Genomic DNA, 23,962 nt, shown 5'->3' with positions numbered 1-23,962 from the left:
TCTATATATACTGATAATACATCAGTTTTGTTGCCTGTGGCTTTCTGGTATCCAGTTTTCCTATAAATTTTGTTGTGTTTTGAAAAATTTGTACAAGGGGACATGAACACATGACATAGTACTCAATTAGAAAAATTCAATCATAAAAGTCAAAATATATTACATAATATAGTTTAATGAATCATTACATTTATGGTAACAAAGGCCACAATTTAATTAATAATATAGAATGCAAAAAAAAAAAGAGAAATGTTTGCCTTATGTATATTCTCTTTATTTCCTTTACCTTTATATTTGTCTTTCCTTGGGCCTGAACAGAGAAAATAACGCTTACTTATCTGAAGAAAATGTCAGATCTATTAGAAGTGACAGTCTGATTCTAGAGCCAACTCTTTAAAAGACACCCAGCCCTGATGTTTTGTGTAAATAAAGCCTTTTTAAAACTCTCAGTTGACCTGTTCTGCTGTTTATAAGCTAATCTTTTGGTTGAATCCTTTGCTATGATTTGTTACCTAAAAAAAAATCTCCAAACCCCTACTGCTAATTCCTCTTTGATAAATACATATTGTTAAATGGAAATAAAATCCACTGCAATTCCTTTATGAGTTATCTTACATATTAGAAAGGCCAAATAGAATTAGCCATTATTCTTGATAAACGGGCTTACATGTTTTTAATCATATAAATCATGAGAGTTACTCAGACCAAGGCATTTAAACCAAGCAAACAGCACATTCAGATGGGAACACCAGGCATAACTCTTTTGGAAAGTTGAGGTTGGCTAAATAAAAGATATTTCCATGGATCAACGATGATCAAGCTTTCTGTGTATTAGAACAGAAAGTATCCAAGAGGAATGAGCCAAACAGAACAAACTAATTCCTTTAAATGAAAAAAATGCAAATGTCCTTCGCCAGTAAAACAGGCAGATTTTTCAATCTCTGTTTTTGAAATCTACTTCTCAAAGAGTCTTCAAAGGCACCTGAGAGTGGAACAGATTTTTCATTGTAATAGTGGAAGCTGTCTGATAGTTAGGACGTATCAACATGCATTTTAAATCTTTTTCTTAGATTAAAGAGATGGCTTTTGGCAGTGTACTTTAACCGGAGAGGAAGGATTTGCACTACTCTCAAAATCTACTTTACTGTCAGCTTCGGTCCACCTGAGAAAAAAGAAAAACGTTGCTCATTCAAATGCATATATTTCATAAACACTGCAAAGGACAGCTACTTCATCTCTGCAGTCCTAACAGTAACAGTCGGCCACAGAACGCAGTGAAAGTATTGATTGGCATATGGTAATAAAGAAGCCACAGACCTAATTTACAGACACATGATTTCCGGGGCATTTTAACCTAATAAAATTTAATTTTCTGGATAATTCTTAGAAGTCATCTAAATTATTTTGCTACTTCATATATTTTTGTCTTCCAAAATATATTTCAATCCAAGATAAGTCAAATAACTTATACACGTTTGTGTGTGTGCCTACACGTACACTTCTTTAAATTAAATTTTTGGGGCTATACAGCCATTGTGCCTATGGTCTGAAGCCATACATACATTTCATCTAACATATATATATGTACACATACATATATATATGTAGCAGGTTATTTGTATAAAATATATACACTTTATTGTCGTATTGGTTATATGTGAAATTGTTCACGTTGAAATAACCTCAGGCCATGACTTGTTGTAACTATTTGAAGGCCTTACTTAGTGTCCCCTTGGTGACGCATGCACCAGCGCAAATTAAACCTATATGCGTTGGGTTACGAATAATCTTTTGTTCCAAAGAAGGCAAAAGCCTCAGTCTGATTTAACACTAAAGAATAAATTTCTCTGACTTTCCAAGTAAACCTAAATGCATTCTATTGACAAACTGGACACAGGGGGATTTTTCTAAATACCATACGTAACTACACGTTTACACACTTAGAGGGTAATCCTATGATACAAGTTCAATCTCTACTTTTAAAGACTATCACCCGAAAAGAGAGGAAAGAAGATTCCTAAGAAAAAGAATGTGAAACATGATCACAGGCTTGGGAATTCCCTCAAATCCAGAAAATTCCAGGTTAAGGCTTAAAGTTGAATCATTCCCAGGTCTAGCTCTAAAGTTAACAGGAGTACAAGGCAGACAATTTCTTTGGGGACAAAGCAGCATTATGTCAATGAGACCTCCTCCTGCAGGGTAAAAATCATTCTTCCCTACACTATGAATGGACCCCGAGTATCATAATAAGCAGGTAAACTCACAAGAACCAAAGCTGACATATGGATAAGAGCAGCAAGATCACAGTACACCAAAGTATCATATATATGGAAGAAATAATTCAGTGTCTTAGATTTTTCTATAAAAATTTGTGATCTATATAGGACTTCATTCACATCGACACGAACAATAGGAATATTTGCTTTGGCGGTAGTGATCAACATCTGCTTATCTTGCTTTTAATATTTTTTTTTACATAATGTTTCTGAGTATACAGATGTGAGTCAGGTAGCATTTGAATTCCCCACATACACACAGCTGAGGCGCCCCGCATCCGGCATCCCCTGGGGTCCTCGATTCACTGACGTTAGCCACACGAATCCAGTGTCCAAACTCAGAGTAATAAGCTTAGTTTTTGCATGATCAGTCAGCATAGATAATAAATCCCGAAAATGTGCTGTATTTGTTGTTGTTTCCTCCGTGGGCTTTCCCACCATCTAATTTGATGTAGACTTCGTCTCCTGGCTCCAAATGAAGAACCACACTATTGCTCGCATAGTCGTAATTCTGATCGGCGTCTTGGGCGATCGCGCTAGCACGCACCTGTGTGAAACAGACAAGAATTAGAATTTGTAAGAGAGAATTCTCAGGCTTTCTTTTTTTAAAAACTATCTTTATTGGAGTATAATTGCTTTACAATGGTGTGTTAGTTTCTGCTTTATAACAAAGTGAATCAGCTATACGTATACATATATCCCCATATCTCTTCCCTCTTGCGTCTCCCTCCCTCCCACCCTCCCTATCCCACCCCTCTAGGTGGTCACAAAGCTCAGGCTTTCTTTTCTTTCTTTCTTTCTTTCTTTTTTTTTTTTTTTTTGTCATTCACACAGCATCATAAGCAGACTGGCTGCCATGGCACTGAATTTAGCACAGCCAAGTCCACCTTGGCCTTGGGGCTTTATGAGGATATCTTTGTAACAGTTTCGACTATGTTATTGGAAAGGAGAAAATAGTGCTTTCGTGAAGGTGATTCTAACAGTCTTTGTTTTTCTTTTTACTATATGTGGTAAGCAATGCATACCACTCTATTCTCTTCCTAAATCATGACTTTTTCTAATTCCTTGTGACTCTGTGCCCAATCACTTCTTGAAATGGCCACTTTTTTGCATTTTAATGAAAGCCAAGCAGCGATATCCTAACCAGCTGTTTGAGCGCAGAAGTTCAATCCAAATTTCTGTTGGTCCCCATGATTATTAGAAAATTGAGATCCACAGTACGTACAGACTCAAAGAAATCCCGCTCCTGTAACTCTACTATACAGGAAGCAAAAAAGAAAAATCATTTTGATTTTGGGCTTTCGAAATCTAATTCAAGGAAAAGCCCCTGTACCCAAAGCTTAACTCAATGAAACATCTTTGGTTTCAAAGTCTTCAGAGTTCTTTTTTCTATTTGTGCCTTTTTATCACTTAATTGTGATGTGTGTACGTAAATGAGCTATTTAATTTCAACACATCTACAAGTTATAGAAGGAACTACATTTCCATAATTTGAAGTCTCTAAAATTTCTAAATTCTTTTGAATGATCTCATTGAATACCCTTTCATATTGAGGTGGTTCTAAACGTGTGGTTTGCTTTGAGGATGGAGGTTGGCTTCTAATCCACTCAGGTTGAGCCCGTGATCTCATTAGTGCGCTGACAGACATCTGCAAACAGTCCAATTGCCCACCCATCATATCAAGTAATATGGACATTCTGTCACATCCTCAACTCCAATTAGCCTTCATATCCGTTTAGCTCTATTTTGATTCTGACTTTCAATAGGCAGACGTGTACTTGATTTATTTCAGTAAAACATCTACTTTGTGGCTTGTTTCTCTTCCACTGTAATGGTATTTCTCCGAACAACACAGCAAGTGATTTAGTGGTTTTGTAAACCTGCACTACGTAATAATGCATGACTTGGGGTGCAGTATGTGAGATTTTATCACTTGGCAAAATGAGAGAAATGAGACATCAAAATTTAAATGATTGGTTTTCAAATTAAATTTTCATGTGGTACGTTCTCACATTAATGCTGAAATGTTAAAAAAGGAGAAGACTCTTTGACACTGCTGAACTTGTAAAGTAATTTGAGTAGTATTTAAAAAATTTATTCCTGGCTATCATATAGCAAAAGGAGAAAAGGGCTTAAAAGATTCAGAATTTCTTAACATTGTGCTGACACTCATAAAATGAAAGCAAAATATAATTACGCTCACAAGCACTGACTTAAATGTATACACCGACTTGGTGAGTTGATCTGTTTTGACCATTAAGTAATAATACAATTTAATGTCATAATATTTCCTAGGAATTAATCACTCGTGTATAGGAGTTGGATGCTTTGATTCATTAATTTCATCTAGTCATTAGTTCCCAGGGAAAAAAAAAATCTACAAGGAGAAAGAACCGTACTCTTAGGACCTGATTTTTTTTTTAATGTGTGGATTTTTAATGGGTGAGCAAAATTAAAATATAAAATACTAATTAGCTATATTAGTAATCTATTAACTAATTATCAATCTATGATATACTTACGCTTTAACACTGTTTTCTACATGAGGGCATTTGGGAACTGGGGTTCATTAAAATCACTTGATTTAGAGACAACAGTCTTAAATATATATATATATATATATATACACACACACACATATATATATACGTATATATATATATAAAATGCAATTTTTATCCCGCGGGATATAACCACGAGCCCACAAAATTGTTAGCATTTTTATTCCGTAGGTGTTACCACAAAACCCTGCAAATGCATTACTATGATCCCACAGACTGGAAGGTTACCCTTATGGTTTTCACTTCCTTTGTTGGATAAAGCCAGTGTGATTGCTTTTTAATGAAAGTGATTCTCTAAGATTTGAACCATAAGACTCTCCCAATTAAAATACCTGCCATACGCCAGAGTACCTTGCGTGATTTTAGCATGCCTGCTCACCTGATCCCACTCTAAAGGTACAATGGGACCTGAAATTTCAAGCTGTAGTATCCAGCCCAGTAACTTCCAACAATTCTTCCTTTAAGCCATCAGACTATTGAGGAAAGTAATGCGTCCACCCTGGAGGCTATTTTCAGGTTCCTGAATGTACACAGACTTCAGCCTTTTCTCTGACGATATGATGCATCCGTTCCTTAGCCCGATATACCCATTTCTACCTAAATGTACTCTAATACCTTTCCATCTCGTAAGTTAACTATTTAGATTCTGCTGATCTTTGGTGCACGTTTCACAGCCCCTAAAAAGATAATTCATTTGACATTTCATTAATCTTGCTAATAAATGAGTAACAGCCCGCAAACTGTCTTGTTTCCAATATATGTCATGTTCAATGGTGCCATAACTAATAAATTCTTAGAGTAAAAACTAGTCTTTAATTATTTTATAGTTCTAACCTTAAGTCAGTTTTACTTTTTATTAGACTGGCTTATTAGAGTGGTATTACAGTGATTGGATTCAAATAGCAATATTTTTTTATTCAGGTTTCCTGCTAAATGTATACAAACATTTAAAAAAATATTTCCAGTCTCTATGGAAAGCTATCTGAGTCCAACTTTTGCCTTTAATATGCACTGTCATGGGCTTTTTAGACATGGTAAGATTAAATTTAGGTTGATGGTTTTCTGGGGAATCTGAGAACCGTGGTCCTTTTAGTGCTGTGTTTGTGAGAATGTAATAGGCTATGCGGCCTTAGCGTTATCTTATTAGGGAGGGTTTGTCATTAGAGACAATCTTTATGGTAACATTTGCTAATTTAATTAATCGCTACTGATGCTCTCATAATTTCATTCTCATTGTACTTCTGTGGAATCATAAACAAAAGGTTAAGTGGCGCATCAGGTTAATTTACTGGCCTTTGATGTTTCCATCTGTGATCCTGCATTCAAACACAAAGCATAAATAAAATGGTTCTCATGTGGTTATCGTCCAGAGGCATTCCTCTATCCTAGAGTGAACTGCATTTTTAGTTTAATTTTTCTGTGCTTCCCAAATCCACTTAATCCATAGAACATTACGCTGACATGGATCTCTGAGTTTCTGTTTTATGAAAACAAATTAGGTCAGCTCAGAGGGGGGAACTGCCTGCCAACTAAGAAGTGATCAGACAAGAGCAAAATTGAAAATCAAGGAAAAACTCTTTCTTTAATATTAATTAAAAAAGGATTTGTAAAGATTTCTCATCTGCAACGCCTGCAGACCAGACTTTACGAAACAGTTCTATTCTAGATATAGAATTCCTTAACAGTAATATTGCAATAACCATTTTGCAAAACAGTCTGTGCTGAACTAGAAAATATATCGTTTTCTACTATATTTGTTTTTCTGAATAACTTGTTGCTCACCTTTTGTAGAAGTATCAGCTTAATATGCCAATGCAAAGCATGAGACATTTTAAGGTCAGCTGTTGTGCCTTTTTTTTTTTTCTTCCCCCTCCATCCTCATAGAATGTACATGCTAGGATGATACAAAGACGCATGCTACACTCCAAACAATGAAAAAATTTTTAAAAAACCAAAATGCACACAGAAAACGTATATGGAATGGTTTCCTTGGAATCTTTACCTGGGCCTCAGCATCAACATTTAAACTAATTGAAATGTACTGTTCCCTAGCTTTTCATGCAGTTGCAATTTCCACATACTTAAAGAAGTGTGCTTTTATACACTGATAAAACTTGAATCTTATTCTATTTGAATTAATACCTCTGAAAACAATCTCTCCAGCCTGACAGTATCTGCCAGACGTAACCTTTGAGTCAGAAGACAGCCAATTTGTAAATAAATGGGTGCCTCATCACTGCCTGCTGAGGGGCTGTTCACAAGTCATTTTGTTAGGGTGACACAATAGCTCTATTTTGGTACAGTGCGTCATGGCCTTTCTAGCCATTTACCTATAACCGTCCCACTGCTCTGTGAATAATTTTTATTTACCTTAATATTATTTTCGTGTATAAGAACTATAATAAACAACCCTGTCAGTGCCTCCTGGTGGCCATTTTTCCTCTTTTTGTTCTATGTGACCTTAGGGTCCCTTAAGCTACTTACTTCTGAATTCCTTTAGAAGTGAGGGGTGGTAGGTAGCGGGAGGGACAGGATATTTTGTCCTTCCTCTTATACGTTTAGGGTATTTGTCTTTCACTTTGGAAGAATTCTGACACTGTGAATTAGGACTTTGGAATAAATTCTGCTTTTAATGTTGCTAATAGAAACCTGGGTTACAGCTAGAAAGGTCTGAATTCGAGGGAGAAGTGACCTGAAGCCGGAGAGTCCTTGTAAAATCACAGCTGGCCACGGCAGGGTGGGGGGGGGCACTCCCTGGACCACCCAATAAGCAAAGTTGAAGCCCAGGCATTCAACCCAGACTGCAGGCTGCAAGGTCTCCCCCAGCGGCTGCTGATTCAGCGCCTGCAGAGGGTCTGATTACACTTTGAGGTAATTACAAATATTATTTTTCTCCCCCGATGAAGAGGTGGGACACACTTTGGTTTTGCAATGACCGCGAATTTCTCAAGCAAACGGGGAAGTGGCCCCAGCATAACGCTGCAGACCAGTGGCCCTTGTGGCAGCGCCGGTCATCTCGGCTCAGGAGAGCAGGTCCTCTGGCCGAGGGCTGATCTGAGGCTATTTCACAGCCAAGGCCAAGGCCACTGCCGCCTGTGAGCAAAAGGCTGGGTTGGAAAGACCCTCACGCAGGCGCCCTGGGGCTCGCTGGCAGTGAGGCCCAGAGCCCCGGGGCTGGGCTCTTCCGCCCGGCCTCCCGACCACCTGCCCGTGCGCCCTCCGCCTCCCGCCAGTGGAGTTTGGGTTCTGTGTCTGCGAGCGTGCTTTACGGCACAAACCCAGAGTCTCAACTTTTCCTTTTGTTAGCAGCACTCATTACATCTCCCCCTTCTTCAGCTGAAATCTAAAGCAGAGTTTTTGCATCTCGAATCTGACTATCTGTGAGTTCCCCGGGTCTGGGACGCCGCAGGGACCTTGCGACCGCCGGCGCCGTGGTTCTGCCTCGGCCTTGGACGCGCCCGGCTCGGACTCACTCCGCGCCCCTTCTTTCTCCCTTGGGCCCCGGTCTTTCTCCCCCGGGTTTGTCACCCTGACACGCCCACTCCTGGCTCCCCCAGCCCTCCCATCCCCGCCAGGGCCTGACAGTGACCCCGCACGGCTGAGAACCCCGCAGCCGGGGGTCGCGCGCTGCTCCGGGACTCCCCGCGGTGCACAAACTGTCCCGGGGACCGAACCCCGGCTTCCACCCCTCGGGGGTCGCGCGCACCAAGTGCCGGTCCCGGGCTCGGGAACCACAGTCTCCAGGCCGCCGGGCGCTCTTTGGCGTACGACCCCAGCCTTCCCGGGGTAGAACGGCGTTGCCCCTCGCTCTCGGCTCCCGGGAGCGGGGCTGCCGCGCCCTTCCTCCGCGGGCTCCCACCCCCGTGCCCGGGGTCTCCTCCCTCTCGCCTGCACCTTCCCGCGCTCCCTCCCCGCCCTCCCCGCCGCCTGCCCGCGCTCACCTGGTTGTTTTTGCAGAGATCGGCCCACATGCTGGTGCCATCCCCTCCGCGCATCAGGACGTGGTAGGTGAAGAAGTAGATGCCCGGGATGGAGCAGGTGAACTTGCCCGTGGTGGGATCGTAGTGGTTACCGAGGTTGGTGACCACGTCGTCGAACTTGAGCACCTCGTAGCCTTCGTGCTGCCGCTTGAGGCCGGCGTAGAAGGCGATCTTGGGCACCGTGCTGTAGGTGGCGGCGCTGATGGCCCCGGCCGCGTTCAGGCCGGGCGCCCCGGGAGGGCCCGGCAGGCCTTGGCGGCCGGGCTCGCCCTTCTCGCCCGGCGGGCCCGCGGGGCCCGGCGGCCCGGGCTCACCGGGGGGCCCCCGCGGGCCCGCCTTCCCGGGCCTGCCTGCCTCGCCTTTGGGGCCCTGGATGAAGGTGGGCAGGGACTGCATGAGGCCGCGGTCGGGCGTGGCGGCCGTGCTGGGCGCCTTGGTGCCCCCGTAAGGGTCGCAGACCATGCGGCAGGTGCCCAGCATCTCGTAGTGCGCCGACGTGCCGGCCGAGCTCACCAGCACCGGGATGAGAACGACCAGCAGAAGCACCATCACCACCCCCAGCGCCCCGGCGGCGATCAGGCGCCTCCTGCTGCCCACCAGCCGGCTCAGCGCGGGGCGATCCTCTTGTCTGCTTTTGGACAAAATTTTGAAGGTTGGGCGGGGACCTCCTCAGAGCCGAAAACAGCCCCCTGCGAACCCCGAGTCCCCTGGGCGGGCGCGCGCGCCGGCCGCTCCTCGCCTGCTCTCGCTCCCCCCCAGCCGAGGCTGCGGCTGGGGAGGGAGCTCGGACGCCCGGCGACTTGCGCGCAAGTCCCCGAGCAGGGGGTGGGGTGCGCGGGGCGCCCTCTCGCCGCCCGCGAGCCCCTTCGCACCTGTGGCTGCCGCCGGCGCCGGCGCGGCCCCCGGGAGGGCAGAGCCGCCGCAGCCCCTCGCGCTCGCCGGGGCCGCTCACACTTTTCCGCCGCCGCCCGCGATCGACTTTGCCGGTTTTGCCGACTGCGCCAGTTCGCACCAACTTTCCGTCTGAAGTTGCCTTTTTCTGCCTCCTCTTCTTTCGCTCGCTGGGATCGCCCTCCTCCTGCCTTTTTTGTTTTTGTTTTCTTCTTTTCCTCCTCGGCAACCACCAGAACTCTAATAGATGCGCATCCCCCAAACCCCGCGCCGGGCGTGCGAGCTCAGGCCAGGCGCCCCCCGGGGGCGCGGAGCGGCGGCGCTGGGCACCGGCGGCTCGGGGAGGCTCCGGGCTGGAGCGGAGGGGCGGGCGGGCAGCGGCGAGCGCCTCACCGCCGGGAGCGGAGCGAGAGAGAGACTGAACGCAGAATTCTGCCTGGGTACCACCTGCCAGGAGAAGAGGAGGCTGACAAACGCGCGCCGGAGCAATTTATAGGCACCCAAGGCGCAGAGGAAGGGGAGCCGCTTTGGCATCTCATTGCGGCATCTGCTCTTCTCATCCCACTCAAAGGGAGTTTGGCATTACTCTGACAATGTGGGATTTTTCCCCCCCTCGGCCTCTCTTCTCCCCCCACCCTCTGCACATGGATGAACAGTGAGATTCTGAATACTCCCTTGCTGAGCCCAGCCGATGGCGGCGCTCTCGCTGGACAGATGGGGGTGGGGAGTGAGACAGACGTGCTGTAGCCTTCAGCACTCAAGAGTCACACCTAAGTCCCCTGTTTCCCCACTGCCTGCAGCCCCAGTCGGAGGGTGCAGTTGAAGGTTGAAAGGAGGGTGGCTGGGTCGACAGCATTTCTCTAATGGCTCACCCACCATCAGCGTTTCAGGTGTTTGTTCAAAATGCCACTTTTAACATAAGGAGAGCCCTCTAGAATTTTCCAGATGGTAGATGTGATTTTTTTTTTTTTTAACCTTATGGTTTTCCTCACCAGCCTTCCAAAATGAAATAAGATGTTTCCCAGAGAACAGTAAGGTGTGTTGAAGAGACAAAGGCCGCTTCTCAATGATTTAAATGAACGTGCCCACCGCATCAAAGCGGGGAAGGGCTGCTTCTTTCTACTAACGCTGCAGATGGTGGGTGTATACATACGAACACTTATTTACAGGCTTACAATTCTAGCAGCCTTTCAGGAGATTCAGCCACTGACCTAAGCTGCATTCACTTAAAGGTGCCACAGGCGTGAGAAATAGGCACTTGTCAAGATGCCTTCAAAAGTCTTCAGATAAAGCAAGCAGCTTCCACCAAAGTACTGAGCAAGATATTTTCCTAAGGTATAGAAAGAGTCCTGTAAGTTTCGGAGCATATCTCCCGCGTGTGTCTTGGGGGAGGGGGAACAGAAGCAAAGTATGAGAGAGGAGAGCTCCCATCTGCCGTGGCAAACAGGAGAAGGAACAGGCTGGATTTATAATATTAACGGAAAGCCCCCGGAGTAGCCGTGAGGCAAGGTATCCCACCAACAAATATATAAGACACACAAGAAGGGCTTTAAATAAACAAGTAGGATTGATTCGTACATCATACTTCTGCATATTCAGGAGCAACGGATGTCACTCAAATGTGGGTGACATTTGCTTGTCAATACGGGGATGATGGCTGGGAAGATGGTGACTTATTACACACCAGGGCGAGAATTGAAATGAGAAGCAGAAACAAATAAGACTACACAGTAAGCAAACAATAACATCCCCGGCGCCGATCAGGGGCCTGTGGTCTGGTCCGTGGGCTCCACAGCACGGACGGACGTCCCCTCCGCTCAGCCTTCGGCCTACACCCCTTATCCCCAACCCACCAGTTCAGTTCTTTCTTTCCTCCTTCTCTGTTTCAGAACAAAATAAGGTCAAATGAGGAGGCAGAAGGAAACAAAGATTCATTGATTCTTCTAAGAGAAATGTCAGCAGCTCATCAGGTCTTTCCTGGGAGAATCACCACTGAGGCGTCGGGCTGTGAGGCCCAGCCCAGCCCTGGTCTCCCCCGTCTCCATTCTCCCTCTCTCTGGATGCTGACACAGGCCCTGCTCCTGCTACTGGGACACAGTCCTTCTCACTTCTCAAACCTTTAACTTTTATTTGAGGGGGGTGCTTTTATAAACATGTGTCTTTACCTTGAGCATAATGACACGTATATTTCACACTATTTTTGTTCACACGAGCTGCATCCTTTTCATGTGTTTAAGCAGCAAACACATAATAAGTTCTCTCCTGGCTACAACGCCTGTTTTCCTAAAATCTCTTCCGGGTTGCTTCTCAAAGTCACCTTTCTTTAGGGGGGTACAAAATGGTAACACATGGTGTCAGCAGTGGAGGGTAATATATTAATGAAACAGGCTCTTCCCTGATACACCAAATGATCAAATGTCATAAGACTTCCCTATTGCTAAGGAGAGTTGACTGGGGATAAAAGGAAAGGTGTTTTAAAGGTAGAATTGTATAAATAAATTCTCATCAAAACCCTCAAGATACATGGACGAAGCCTCAGCTCATAAAGGAACCCATCAAGGCTGAAAGAGTTGAGTTAGAACGGACCCTGGAAAGCAAGTCTCTACCTGCTCGCTTGGCAGATGGTGAGACTGAGACCCACAAGCCTCGAGTAGAATCAGGGTCATCCCATGCGCTTGCTGGTACACCTTCCTCTACAACACAGTATCAGTACACCGCAGCCCAGCCCAGCCCAAGACCTGCGGTACTGTTCCTAGTAATTCAGGCTTTCCTCCTTCTACTTTCTCTAATGCCAAAGCAGAGCTTGATTTTTCCAAGTGAGGGCTCTAACATCTCAAAGTTCTGCTGAGATTTGGCCTTGGTGCTCAATCATCATCCTTCACAGTGAGGACACCATCCCCCATGTCACATGGCTGACCCTCGTCTTTCCATCGAGTGCACACACCTCAACAGTGCATGGACATTTGGCTTTTTAGTGAAGGAAGTTTAAAGGATCCGTCTCCTTCCTTTCCTCTAGAAATGTCCCACCAAGTATTTGTATTCTGGGAGAAACTTCCTTTGTTCCCCCAAGATTTTCAGGGACGCCTGGGCTGTAGATGAACTCATGGCTGGTTCCTGCCACTTTTCACTGCTTGAATTTCCCAGAAGGTTCTTTGGAAAGTTACTCACGCTTCAGCCCTTACTCTGACAGTTTGAATAAACCATCTGATATGGCATATTACTCATCATCTTTATATGTATATAATAATAGAAAATGTGTCAATTAAAAAAATATTTGGTTCTTTTCAGTCCTCATCAGAGGACCAAGTTTTTTCTCACAGTCGATATTAGCTTTGGAAGCAGGCCCTGGAATCTAATTTTCACAGGACTTCCCAGTCATTTCTCAAGAAAACACCAGGCTCCATCTTCCCATTCCTTCTGCCCCTGGGCCTTTGGGACCATTAAATAATAAAGTCAAATACAGAAACCCAGGGGTTTCCCTGGGTTTCCCGCAGTGGTTAAGAATCCGCCTGCCAACACAGGGGACACGGGTTGGAGCCCTGGTCCGGGAAGATCCCACATGCTGCGGAGCAGCTAAGCCCGTGCACCACAACTACTGAGCCTGTGCTCTAGAGCCTGCGAGCCACAACTACTGAAGCCCGCGTGCTGCAACTACTGAAGCCTGTGCGCCTAGAGCCCGTGCTCCACAACAAGAGAAGCCACCGCAATGAGAAGCCCGCGCACCACAACGAAGAGTAGCCCCCACTCACTGCAACTAGAGAAAGCCCGCGCGCAGCAACAAAGACCCAACAAAGCCAAAAATAAATAAATAAAAATAAATAAATTTAATTAAAAAAAAAAAACAGAAACGCATGATCTGGGTTGAGTGATGCCCCTGTGATTTTCACCTCTCCCACATCATTTCTGTCTCTTTCGCAGAACTGAGCAGATCCTAAACACACGACTTCCACACAGACGAGCGTGGCCACCCATTAATCTTTATTGAGCACCCACTGGCAGCATAGCCCTACACCGGGCTCTTCCAAGGCAAACAAATATTTAGTCATGAGAATGATTTCCAAATCCAGCAGCACTTCAACAGAAATAGCATTTCTTATAACAGGAAAAAAAACAATGAATTCACAGACCCAAGGGCTATCTAAAGAAATAGATATTAAGAACGTAAAAAAAAAAAAAAATGGGGGCCGGATCAGCTATCTTTAATTTCTGGGTCTCAAAATTGTATTTCAGGACACACACTCGTTTGACTGAAGAATTGGAGGTTTCCAGCCATACAGGGTCTGCTTGGAGTTATGTAGGGAAGCTTTGGAATCAGAGGAGTCTTAACTTGAATCTTAGCTTCCACATTTAGTAGCTGGGGAAGTTACTTGTAAACTTCCTGAGGCTTAATTTCCTTTTCTGTGAAATACCTAAATCAGGATTGTTGCGAAGACTGAGTTAATGCATATAATTACAATGATACTCAATGCCCAAGAAAAGCCCAGTAAATGTCCGCTTTCATCTTAGTATACTGTAGGTCTACTGAGTAGTGTGTGTATGTCTATGAACTTGATGGTAGAACACAAGGCTCTCAAGGAAGTTAAAGCAAAGAGTCAGGCTTGAAACAAATGACATCTAATGGGCAGTAAGTATTACAGACTTAGACAGAACGAGAAAGCACACAGAAGTTCTCCAGGAGAGCAGCCTTCTGTGTTCTAAAACAAGGCAAGACGCAACTCAAAATAAAGATCACTTTACCCTTCTCCAAAGGAAGAAAACGTTTCATAGCCAGGTTATTTGAATTCACGGCAGTCTGCTAGACCAAGGTTTTAGACTTAGAACCTAGTAGGGAAGCATTAGAACGTGCTTTTTGTCCTCTGGAAAGTTCTCCAAATCCCAAGTGGCAAGTGTATTTAAAAATCACTGAGGTAGTTATTCAGGACCTGAGCCTCTGGGGGACGACTCTCAACAAAGCAAACATACCGGAGAGGGCGGCTTTGTACAGGCAGCCAGAAGAGCGATCACACTGCTGGGGACCTAAGTCATAAACATACTCAGGAGAGAATTCTCAACACAAAACTCTCCACTGAAGATGGTGAGCTGCACAGCTAGCTTGGCAGATCTACTGTCAGAAAATGGGAGGTAACCAGCACATGACGTAAGACTCCGTTACAATGTACGGCTTCAACTTGGTCTCCAATTCTTGCTATATCATTCCATAGAAGGATGAAATCTCTAGTATGGATATGATATTTTCGACTTGCCATGGGTCAAATATTATGGTCCCTATGACTCTACTTAATGTAGAATTGAAATGTTACAAAGAATGAGATCTAAGAGATCAGCGAGTCCTCCTAAGCTATGCTCAGGACAACTCAGTCATACAAGGTAGATGAATGAACTCAAGAAACTAATAGCACTTATTTACAAAACAGAAACAGACTTACAGATACTGAAAACAAACTTACGGTTACCAAAGGGGAAACGTGGAGGGGGGAGGGATAAATTAGGAGCTTGGGATGAACGTTCACACACTATTATATATAAGATAGATAACCAACAAGGACCTACTGTAGAGCACAGGGAACTCTACTCAGTATTCTGTGATAGCCTATATGAGAAAAGAATCTGAAACAGAATGAATCTATGTATACGTATAACTGAATCACTTTGCCGTACACCTGAAACTAACAGAACATTGTAAATCAACTAGACTCCAGTAAAATTTTTAAGAAAAAAACTAAAAGTGGCTGCAGTTAGACTGCGGGGAACTTTCCAGCAGAAGATACATCCTAGGGACACAGCTCAGAAGCTGTGCGCCAGACAGATGAACTGGTCAGGCAGTGATGAGAATTGAGGCAGTCTTGCTGTTTTGTTTTAAAAAATCTACAGTATCACGCCTTCTGAGAGGAGAGGTTACAGAGAGCTTCGGATGGAACCAGACCCTGCGGAGAGCAGCCAGTATTCCAGAAACGAGCTCTAAGAGTAATTAGGCTGCAGGGGGCGTGATCATCAAGTGAGGCTGCACTTGGGCCCACTCCCCCCTGCTACGCCTCCCAGGGCAACTGACCTTCAAATATGAACAATGTGTCCTATGAAGAAATACTGTGTCCCTTGGGTATCTGTATGTGAACGGACGGACGTATCAGCTTTTCCTTAATGCAGGCAATCTCTTGGGAATAGTTTTAAACGGTGTAAAAATAGAATTTCAAACCGTAATCCTAAAAATAAATTGTGAAGGTAGTTTAGATTTGTAATAAGCTGGAAGGAAGAAAAACCAAAATTAACCTATCGGAGGTAGCTGCGTGTTCAATATAAGTAGGTGAATACGCCAATATTTCCCATTGAAAGAACCTGTAATGATTCATAATGCAATTAATTACTTTATCTTTAGCTCTGGAAAGTGGAAAAAGTCAGCAAAAGTCGATCCTACTTAGACCAGGGTTTTGTGATTTTCTTTTTCCTGTATCCACAAAGGCTCTCTGGTTTCACTCAGGCCCTTCTGACACACACCAGCAGGCAGGCAGATTCTGAGTGTGATGTTAATCATTCTGGGTGTGTCGGCTGTTTATTGCCCACTGCTGCCTTGTTGGGACCATTCCAGAAAGCCAGCAACTTCACAGAGGTGGGAACACAGACAAGATTGTTCATTTTACTACCAATGGCTGCTTTTGTGAATTTCTGGTAAATTTTCGTGGCGGAAAATTTTAAATTAGTGGCTGAATTAGAGGGATTAACTGAAAATGTCTATTATCCAATAGATGCCATTATGTATTTATATTTCTCTCTATATAAAATCGCAATTATATATATTAAATATGGCACATTTATTATATTATCGTAATACAGGTACATATATATACATAATACATATATGTATATATATGATTTATATATCAATATATTTGTGTGTATGTAAATATATATATATACATATATATATGATTTTTTTACATTTACTCTTTTTTTTTTTGTGGTACGCGGGCCCCTCACTGCTGTGGCCTCTCTCGTTGCGGAGCACAGGCTCCGGATGCGCAGGCTCAGCGGCCACGGCTCACGGGCCCAGCCGCTCTGAGGCATGTGGGATCTTCCCGGACCGGGGCACGAACCCGTGTCCCCTGCATCGGCAGGTGGACTCTCAACCACTGCGCCACCAGGGAAGCCCTACATTTACTCTTAAGGAATTGTTTTCGTGGGTGGGCAGAAGGTCTTCATGGTCAGATAATGAGAGCTAGCTATGGACCACCCATGGTGGTTTCTCTTTGTTGAAAGCCCCAGAACGTGACCTTGACACCCCGGGACACATGACCACTGGTTGGACCTTGTATTACACAGACCACTGGCTGGACCTTGTATTACACAGACCACTGGTTGGACCTCTTTACCCATTTCCCTCAGGGTTGAAGGAGGCATCCACATGGTCCTTTTTTACAAAGGCCTTGGGCAGAAAAGAGAAGAAGAAAAAAGTAGGAGCTGATTAGAAGGAATTTTAGGACAAGTGTGGTCTTTCAGAGAAAATCATGCATTGGGTCTAAGCTACATGATTAACTTTTTCCTCAGAAATTCAGAGCAAGCTCAGAAGGGGCTGATCTAATGTTTTATCTGGCGTTTGATGGTACTAGTTAGAATGAAGTCTCTGGATAAGCCGCTTCTATTATCTTCTCATTAACGTGTTCCATTTAATTCAATTTAATCTAATTGAAAACAGGCCAGAAGAGAGCCGGACTCGGCTGTCCCCTTCCTACGCCTCCAGCCTCTCCCACCTGCAAAGTGCTTCACGCGCAGCACCTGCAGGCACCTTCCTTCAGCACCTTCCGCGGACCCCACTGCAGGGCCACCTCTGTCCTCCCAATGGCTCCACCACCCACCTCCCCTCCTGCCACGACATCATTCTCCCAAGCTCCGTGAGTTTCCTTCTTCTTACAGCACTGATCTCATCCTGCTTTGCCAAAGGCCCGTGTCCTTTCTCCTGCGACTGCGAGAAAGTCCAGGTCTTTCATCTTCGGCCTCCCACCCCTCCCCTCCCCCTACCCACATGCACCACAGACACGTTGACTAGGGGCTAAATACATGTTTGTTGATGTGAATTGCTGAATTGGGAATCAGCAGCAGGGTCTGCAAAAGAACTTTCTAAGACTGAGGAAATCTGGAGGTACCAAACACGCCTGGACTGGAAATGAGACATTTCCAAGGACTGAACATTCTTTAAACTGCCCAAAATGTTAGATTAAGAACGAGATTAGTATCCATTATTAAAAAAAAAAGAAACGACAGAACTGAGAAATAATCTGTACAAGAATTGGGATTCGAAACTCATTAGGGCCTTAGATGTCAGACCTAATATGTGTTTTCTCTGCAGGAAGTGATAATGGTGGACTCACTGATACCTAGCACCAGTCCCAATAGTTTAAAAACACTATTAGGTTTGTTTAACCGTCGTATTTTCAAAACACTTTATAACATGTGTATGGTGGGAGCAAAAATTCTCCTGTGATTACCGAAGGGGAACATGCATTCCCCAGGGATTTCTGTCTGAGAGCATGGCCATATGAATCACCTATGCTAAATCCTCCAGGGTATCTTTTTTTTTTTTTGCGGTACGCGGGCCTCTCACTGCTGTGGCCTCTCCCGTTGCGGAGCACAGGCTCCGGACGCGCAGGCTCAGCGGCCACGGCTCACGGGCCCAACCGCTCTGCGGCATGTGGGATCTTCCCAGACCGGGGCACGAACCTGCGTCCCCTGCATCGGCAGGCAGACTCTCAACCACTGCGCCACCAGGGAAGCCCCTCCAGTGTATCTTTTACGGGGTTCATCCCCTCCTTTCTTTAAGATGTGTTGAAACATTTTCTGCCTGTACCCTGTTTGCTGTCAACAAATAGAGACATACAAAAGAACAAAATAATGCCATTTGCAGCAAGCTGGATGGACCTAGAGATGGTCAATCTGAATGAAGGAAGTCAGACAGAGACAAATCATATGATATCGCTTATATGCGGCATCTAAAAAAATGGTACAAATGAACTTATTTACAAAACAGACATAGGCTCAACGGACGTAGAAAACAAACTTACAGTTACCGGGGGGGAAAAAGCAGGGGGAATAAATTGGGAGATTGGGATTGACATATACACACTACTATATATAAAATAGATAGGTAATAAGGACCCACTGTATAGCACAGTACTCAATACTCCGTAATGGCCTATCCACAGGGAAAAGAATCTAAAAACGAGTGGATATGTGGATAGGTGTACCTGATTCACTTTGCTGTACAGCAGAAACTAACACAACAATGTAAGTCCACTACACTACGATAAAATTTTTTTAAAAAGAGACAATATATTTCTTCTAAAATACAGATGATCATATCAATTCTTTTAAACTTCAACTGTTTCCAAAGAAGTATTTGAAGTTTCTGACAAGGAAAAAAAAAGACATAAAATAGTTCCTTTACAATAAAAATATGAGAACTAGAGCTATGTGATTGAAAGAAGGGCTAGGCAAGGGAGAAAAAAATTGCAGCAGAAGTATTACATCCAGGACAGTAGCTGCTCTATAGAAAATCAAATACTTCTGTGTTCCCCAATAGCCAAGGCAAAAAGGGAAACACCATGAGTTACCTTTAGCTCATCATTTGTTAAAAGAAACATCAGTCTTTCAGGAGAAAGAGAATGTTTCCTCTCACAGAATTCTAAGAAGAGTTTATCAAGAAGGGGGTATGAACTAATATGAGAGATAACAGTCAAGGTGGTTGAAGAACTATTCCCCAAACAGGAACTAAAGTAGCCCAAATCTTATTCAGCTTACTAGAACATCTTGAAATTCATTCAAAGAAAGCTGACATATTGAATAAGAGGCAAGTACTGCTCCCAGAAAACACGTCATTAGCAAGAACAGAATGAATGGGAGAAAGAGCAGAGCGTGGAGTTTCAACCAAAAGAGGTGACGACTTATTTTCAAATAAAAATCAAAAGTGCAGTAAACGTTATCCCCGGAGTGACAAAACTCAGCGAAAACAAACGCAAATAAATTCTACGTTTCTGTTTCCTTTTAGTGTGTCATTTGAAAAGATCAGTCAAATGTGATTAGCTTCAGAAAAAAAAAAAAGTTAAACCATTTGGCAGAGTTGTTCCCAAGTCATGACTACAATATTTTGACCTGTGAATTATGACAGATATAAAAGTGTTACTCGTATTATAAAAACAACGTTGAGCAGACAGGAATTTGACTGAATCACACGTAAACCTCCAATTCTGTAAATAGAAAACGATTGCATATACTATTTGATAATGATATTCATGAACACCAGGAACTACCCATATAAAAAATTAACAACTGTATGCACTCGTGAACTGCAAACACTCATCTACTTGCCGCAGATGAAAAAATCACTTTTCTCCCTTCACATTCAACTGGTCATTTATACGTAAGCGTATTTATTTCAATCCCAACAACTCCTTAATTTAGCCTAGAGTAAGCCACCGGATGTTTACTCACAATCTCTAAAATATGGACAAGTGTATGCAAGGTAAAAGCATGCCAGTACTCCTGAGACAGCCAATGAATTTTCTGAAGATTTTTGAGCATGCAGTATAGTGTGAATTTTAATGATTTTCAGCTCCTCTTAGAGCCACACACAAATATAGAAATATGTATCGGGCAATGCAAATGAACTTGAAATGGGTTCAGTGGATGGTAAAGCCAGCCCTGTGCTGAGTGCTTTAATACCCGGGGTTCAGAAACCACTCGGAAGGCAACATTCTCCCATCAAAAAAAGATAAAAGGCAAAAGGCAAACTGCTCTTACAAAGCAATAAACACTATGTAATACAAAGGGGGAGAGTAAATACTCTTCCACAACACAAAAGGGAATGGCGCCAGGGAGATAAAAATGACAGAATAAATACAGGTGGTTTAAACTAGTAAAGGAGAGTCTGAACAAGAGAGAAAAATCACTTGCTGGCTTTCTTTCTTGGAGGGCTTTACAAACCAAGCTTTCTTCAAATAACTCAAGTTTCAAATATGGCAGCACGGTTAAGTTCCGCGTTTACCTTTCGTCGTGGTCATGGAAAGCTTTGAAGCAACGGGAGCGTTTCCAAAGAACTGGGAACCCTTGGGAAAAGACAATTACGGTATTTATCAGTGCAACTGGAAATAAGGAATAGAGAGGAGTCAGGAACGGTGGCGATTCGCCATACAGGTGTCTGTTATTTCCTTTACCGAGTCAAAATTCGTTGATGCGCTTGGCACTCTGCCCTCGTGATAAACTGTGGTCCCTCACATTCATCAGGGACTTGACAGCTGGGCGTGGGGAACTCCAGATTAAAATCTCCCCTGTTTTGTTGGCCAGGAGATTCATTTTTGCTGTCATCAACTCCATATACTCCTCCCTTTGTTTGCTGATTATTAATTTTGGACTCATTAGTGATTTAATTTTTCAACTACAAACGCAATTATTGTAATGATTCATTCGTGTAACGTTTTTTAATTTCAAGTAGGAGAGAATTCAATCTCAACTGAGTTCTTCAAAATGAAGGGGCCTCTTTATGGTAGAAAGCATATTTTAAAGGGGTTTGAAATCTTTGTGTGGAATTTAGCTTCAATGATAGAGTTCAGCGTTGCAGGATGGTTGGGGGATATATATACGATGACTTAAATAAAACATACAGGATTCAAGTCGGAAAACTCTTTTGGAGTAAACTATTCATGAAAATGGAAAATTACAGGATTTTTCTCACTCACATAAAATGTTGGGCTTTGGCAAGATGTCATTACAGCTGATCTTGGCAACGTGAGCTAGTGAAAGTAGATGAGATGGTTGCTTTGGAAGGGAGAGCCTTTGCTTTGAAGGCTGTTTGTTTTGTATGATTTTTCATACTGGTGAAGCCAAAAAAGGATAAAAGTATTTCTTCAGGTTGGTGAAGTAAGAGACCAAGAATCCAGTGAAACCTGCCTCCTTTCAGTTCTCTCACATTACCCAGTTTTGTACAGACGAGTCTGTATTAAGGGACTAGATGTATTTTTAACAAAAGATATCCTATTCCCTTTTATATCTCCCATAGCATCCACACCAGCACCTGGGTACCAAGCGAGTCTTCGATAATTGTTTGTCGAAACAGGTAAAGAGAACCATCTTATTTGCTGGTTGTGACTTACTGAAAGATCAAAGCATATACAAGGCTTACTATGCAACGGAAGGTTCTGAATCAACAACTAAAGAGATACGTTTATCCAGAGGACTGGACCCTGATTGGGGTGGTGGTCCCACTCACGCTGACTCCTTGTTCCCTGAGATCAAGGGGAAGAAACCAGGGTGGACATCATGTGACCATGTTTTTCCTTAAGGAGCCCTCTCTTTACCACCCATGTCTGGCTGAGCAGAACCTTGTCTCAAAATTGGCCACGGAAATGCTTCTCTTTCCTGATTTTTGAGACGTGGAATAGAAAGACGTGGAACTTGACAGCACGACTGAAGAAAGGCCCACAAAGGCCTCTTGCAAAACTTGTTAGAGCTGCTCTTGGTTCTTTTACCTGTCCTACTAATCCTGTGGGATATTTTATATCTTCCAAGAAGGCGCACCACCACCTTCCTATCCCTCTACTCTTCTTTTTTTTTTTTTTTTTAACTTATTCTACCTCAAGTGGGATTATTTTGCTCACAATGGAGAGTCATAACACACGCAACCTGGTTGGGGCTTTAAGGGAGGGTTAAGCTCTCTTCTGTACCAGCACTGCTCCAATAGAGCTTACTGTGATGATAGGAATGTTTGATCTACGTGCTGTCACGTGCGGCTACTGAGCATCTGAAATGTGGCTGGTGCAACAAAAAAACGGAATTTTTTCATTTCATTGAATTTTAATTAAGTTGAAATAACCACAGGTGACTAGTGCCTGTGGACTGGATGGGTCGGTATGATGAGAATGTTAGGAATCCTTTTTCTCTATTTAAGGACAGAACAAGTGAAATGGATTTAATTGAAGCAAGGAGGCTACACGTGGGCTGTGAGCCAAACCTGAGAAAAAGATGATCCAAGAAGGTCCCTGGAACTCTCAGGCATACTCAGAAGTGGCCCCCAGAATAGAATGGTGGATCAGCTGGGCTACTGTAACCAAGTACCACAGACTGGGTGGCTTAAACAACAGACGTTCATTGTCTCCCAGTTCTGGAGGCTGGAAGTCCAAGACCGAGGTGTCAGCGGGGTTGGTTTTTTCTCAGGCCTCTCTCCTTGGCTTGTAGACGGCCGTCTTCTCCCTGTGTCTCCACGTGGTCTTCCCTCTGTGTGTGACTATGCCCTAATCTCCTTTATAGGATACCAGTCACACTGGATTAGGGCCCACCCATATGGTCTTATTTTATGTTATTTAGCCCTTTAAAGGCTCTATCTCCAAATATGGTCACATTCTGAGACACTAAGGATTAGGGCTTGGACATATGGATTTTGTGGGGGACGCAATTCAGTCCATAACTAATGGTCTAGTGCGGATATGCCTAAAAGACAAAGGAACATTGAGAATTCCAATTGTTAGCAAAGCTGGGGAACTGCCGTCCCTTGAGACTGGAGACCTATTCAGCATTTCCAATCCAAGCGTGGCTGCATTTTCTTCATTTTAATTGCAGCAGCAGATGAACTACAGACATGGGCATAGCTTGACTCTAGGTTACCATTTCCAGGGAGTTTAATGAGTACGACTTCTTTCAAGTAACTATGAGATTTGAATGTCAATTGTGACTCAGTTGATTCTTCTTTAGAAACCATCTCTAATTTTGATTTTTTCTTCCCCCAATTGCTATCAAAAGCAGGTCTTGATGATCACATACCAGGACCCTCCTCATAGCTTCCTGCACGATCTCCTGGCCTTCAGCTTGCTCGGTTCTTGTTCACTGTATGTACCGAGCTTAGATTTTTCTTCCCAAGAGACACCGTTCATTGTTCCTCCCATTTCTTGGAACCTTCAAAGGACTCTCTCTCAGCTTAGCTGTCTCAAGATAAATCCTAAATTCCTAACTTCATGCTAAGTCCATGCTTATGACTTTAATTCCTATTGCTACCAAACCAAACCAAACCAAACCCCTCTTGTGAATCCCCGCAGATCAATCTCCTCAGCTTTCCCCTCACGTATCTCACACACGTTTCCAAGCCCAAGTCCTTGCTTCCATTACTTCATCTGGAATATCTCCAAAGGCCCCAGGTCTCAAGAGACTTATCATTCATTAAAAGAAAACTTGTCAGACAGAGAAAGACAAACACGACATGACATCGCTTATATGCAGAATC

At 43.7% G+C, this 23,962-nt stretch overlaps 2 protein-coding genes across 2 annotated transcripts in view; both read right to left on the bottom strand.

Moving 5' to 3' along the window:
• The window catches only part of RSU1 (Ras suppressor protein 1), a 275,248-nt gene that overhangs the window by 8,001 nt on the left and 243,285 nt on the right, over positions 1 to 23,962 (bottom strand). The gene's annotated exons all lie outside the window — the stretch shown is intronic.
• C1QL3 (complement C1q like 3) lies at positions 156 to 9,379 on the bottom strand. Its single transcript, XM_030832401.2, has 2 exons — positions 8,779 to 9,379; positions 156 to 2,823 (listed from the first exon to the last, which is right to left on the bottom strand). Exons 1-2 carry the CDS (start codon positions 9,364 to 9,366, stop codon positions 2,644 to 2,646), a joined length of 768 nt encoding a protein of 255 aa, XP_030688261.1. The 5' UTR covers positions 9,367 to 9,379; the 3' UTR covers positions 156 to 2,643.

Source organism: Globicephala melas, chromosome 2 (genome assembly GCF_963455315.2).
Source record: "Globicephala melas chromosome 2, mGloMel1.2, whole genome shotgun sequence".
Classification (NCBI taxonomy): domain Eukaryota; kingdom Metazoa; phylum Chordata; class Mammalia; order Artiodactyla; family Delphinidae; genus Globicephala; species Globicephala melas.
Note: the sequence above shows the minus strand (reverse complement) of the source record. Positions and strands in the feature narration are given on the sequence as shown.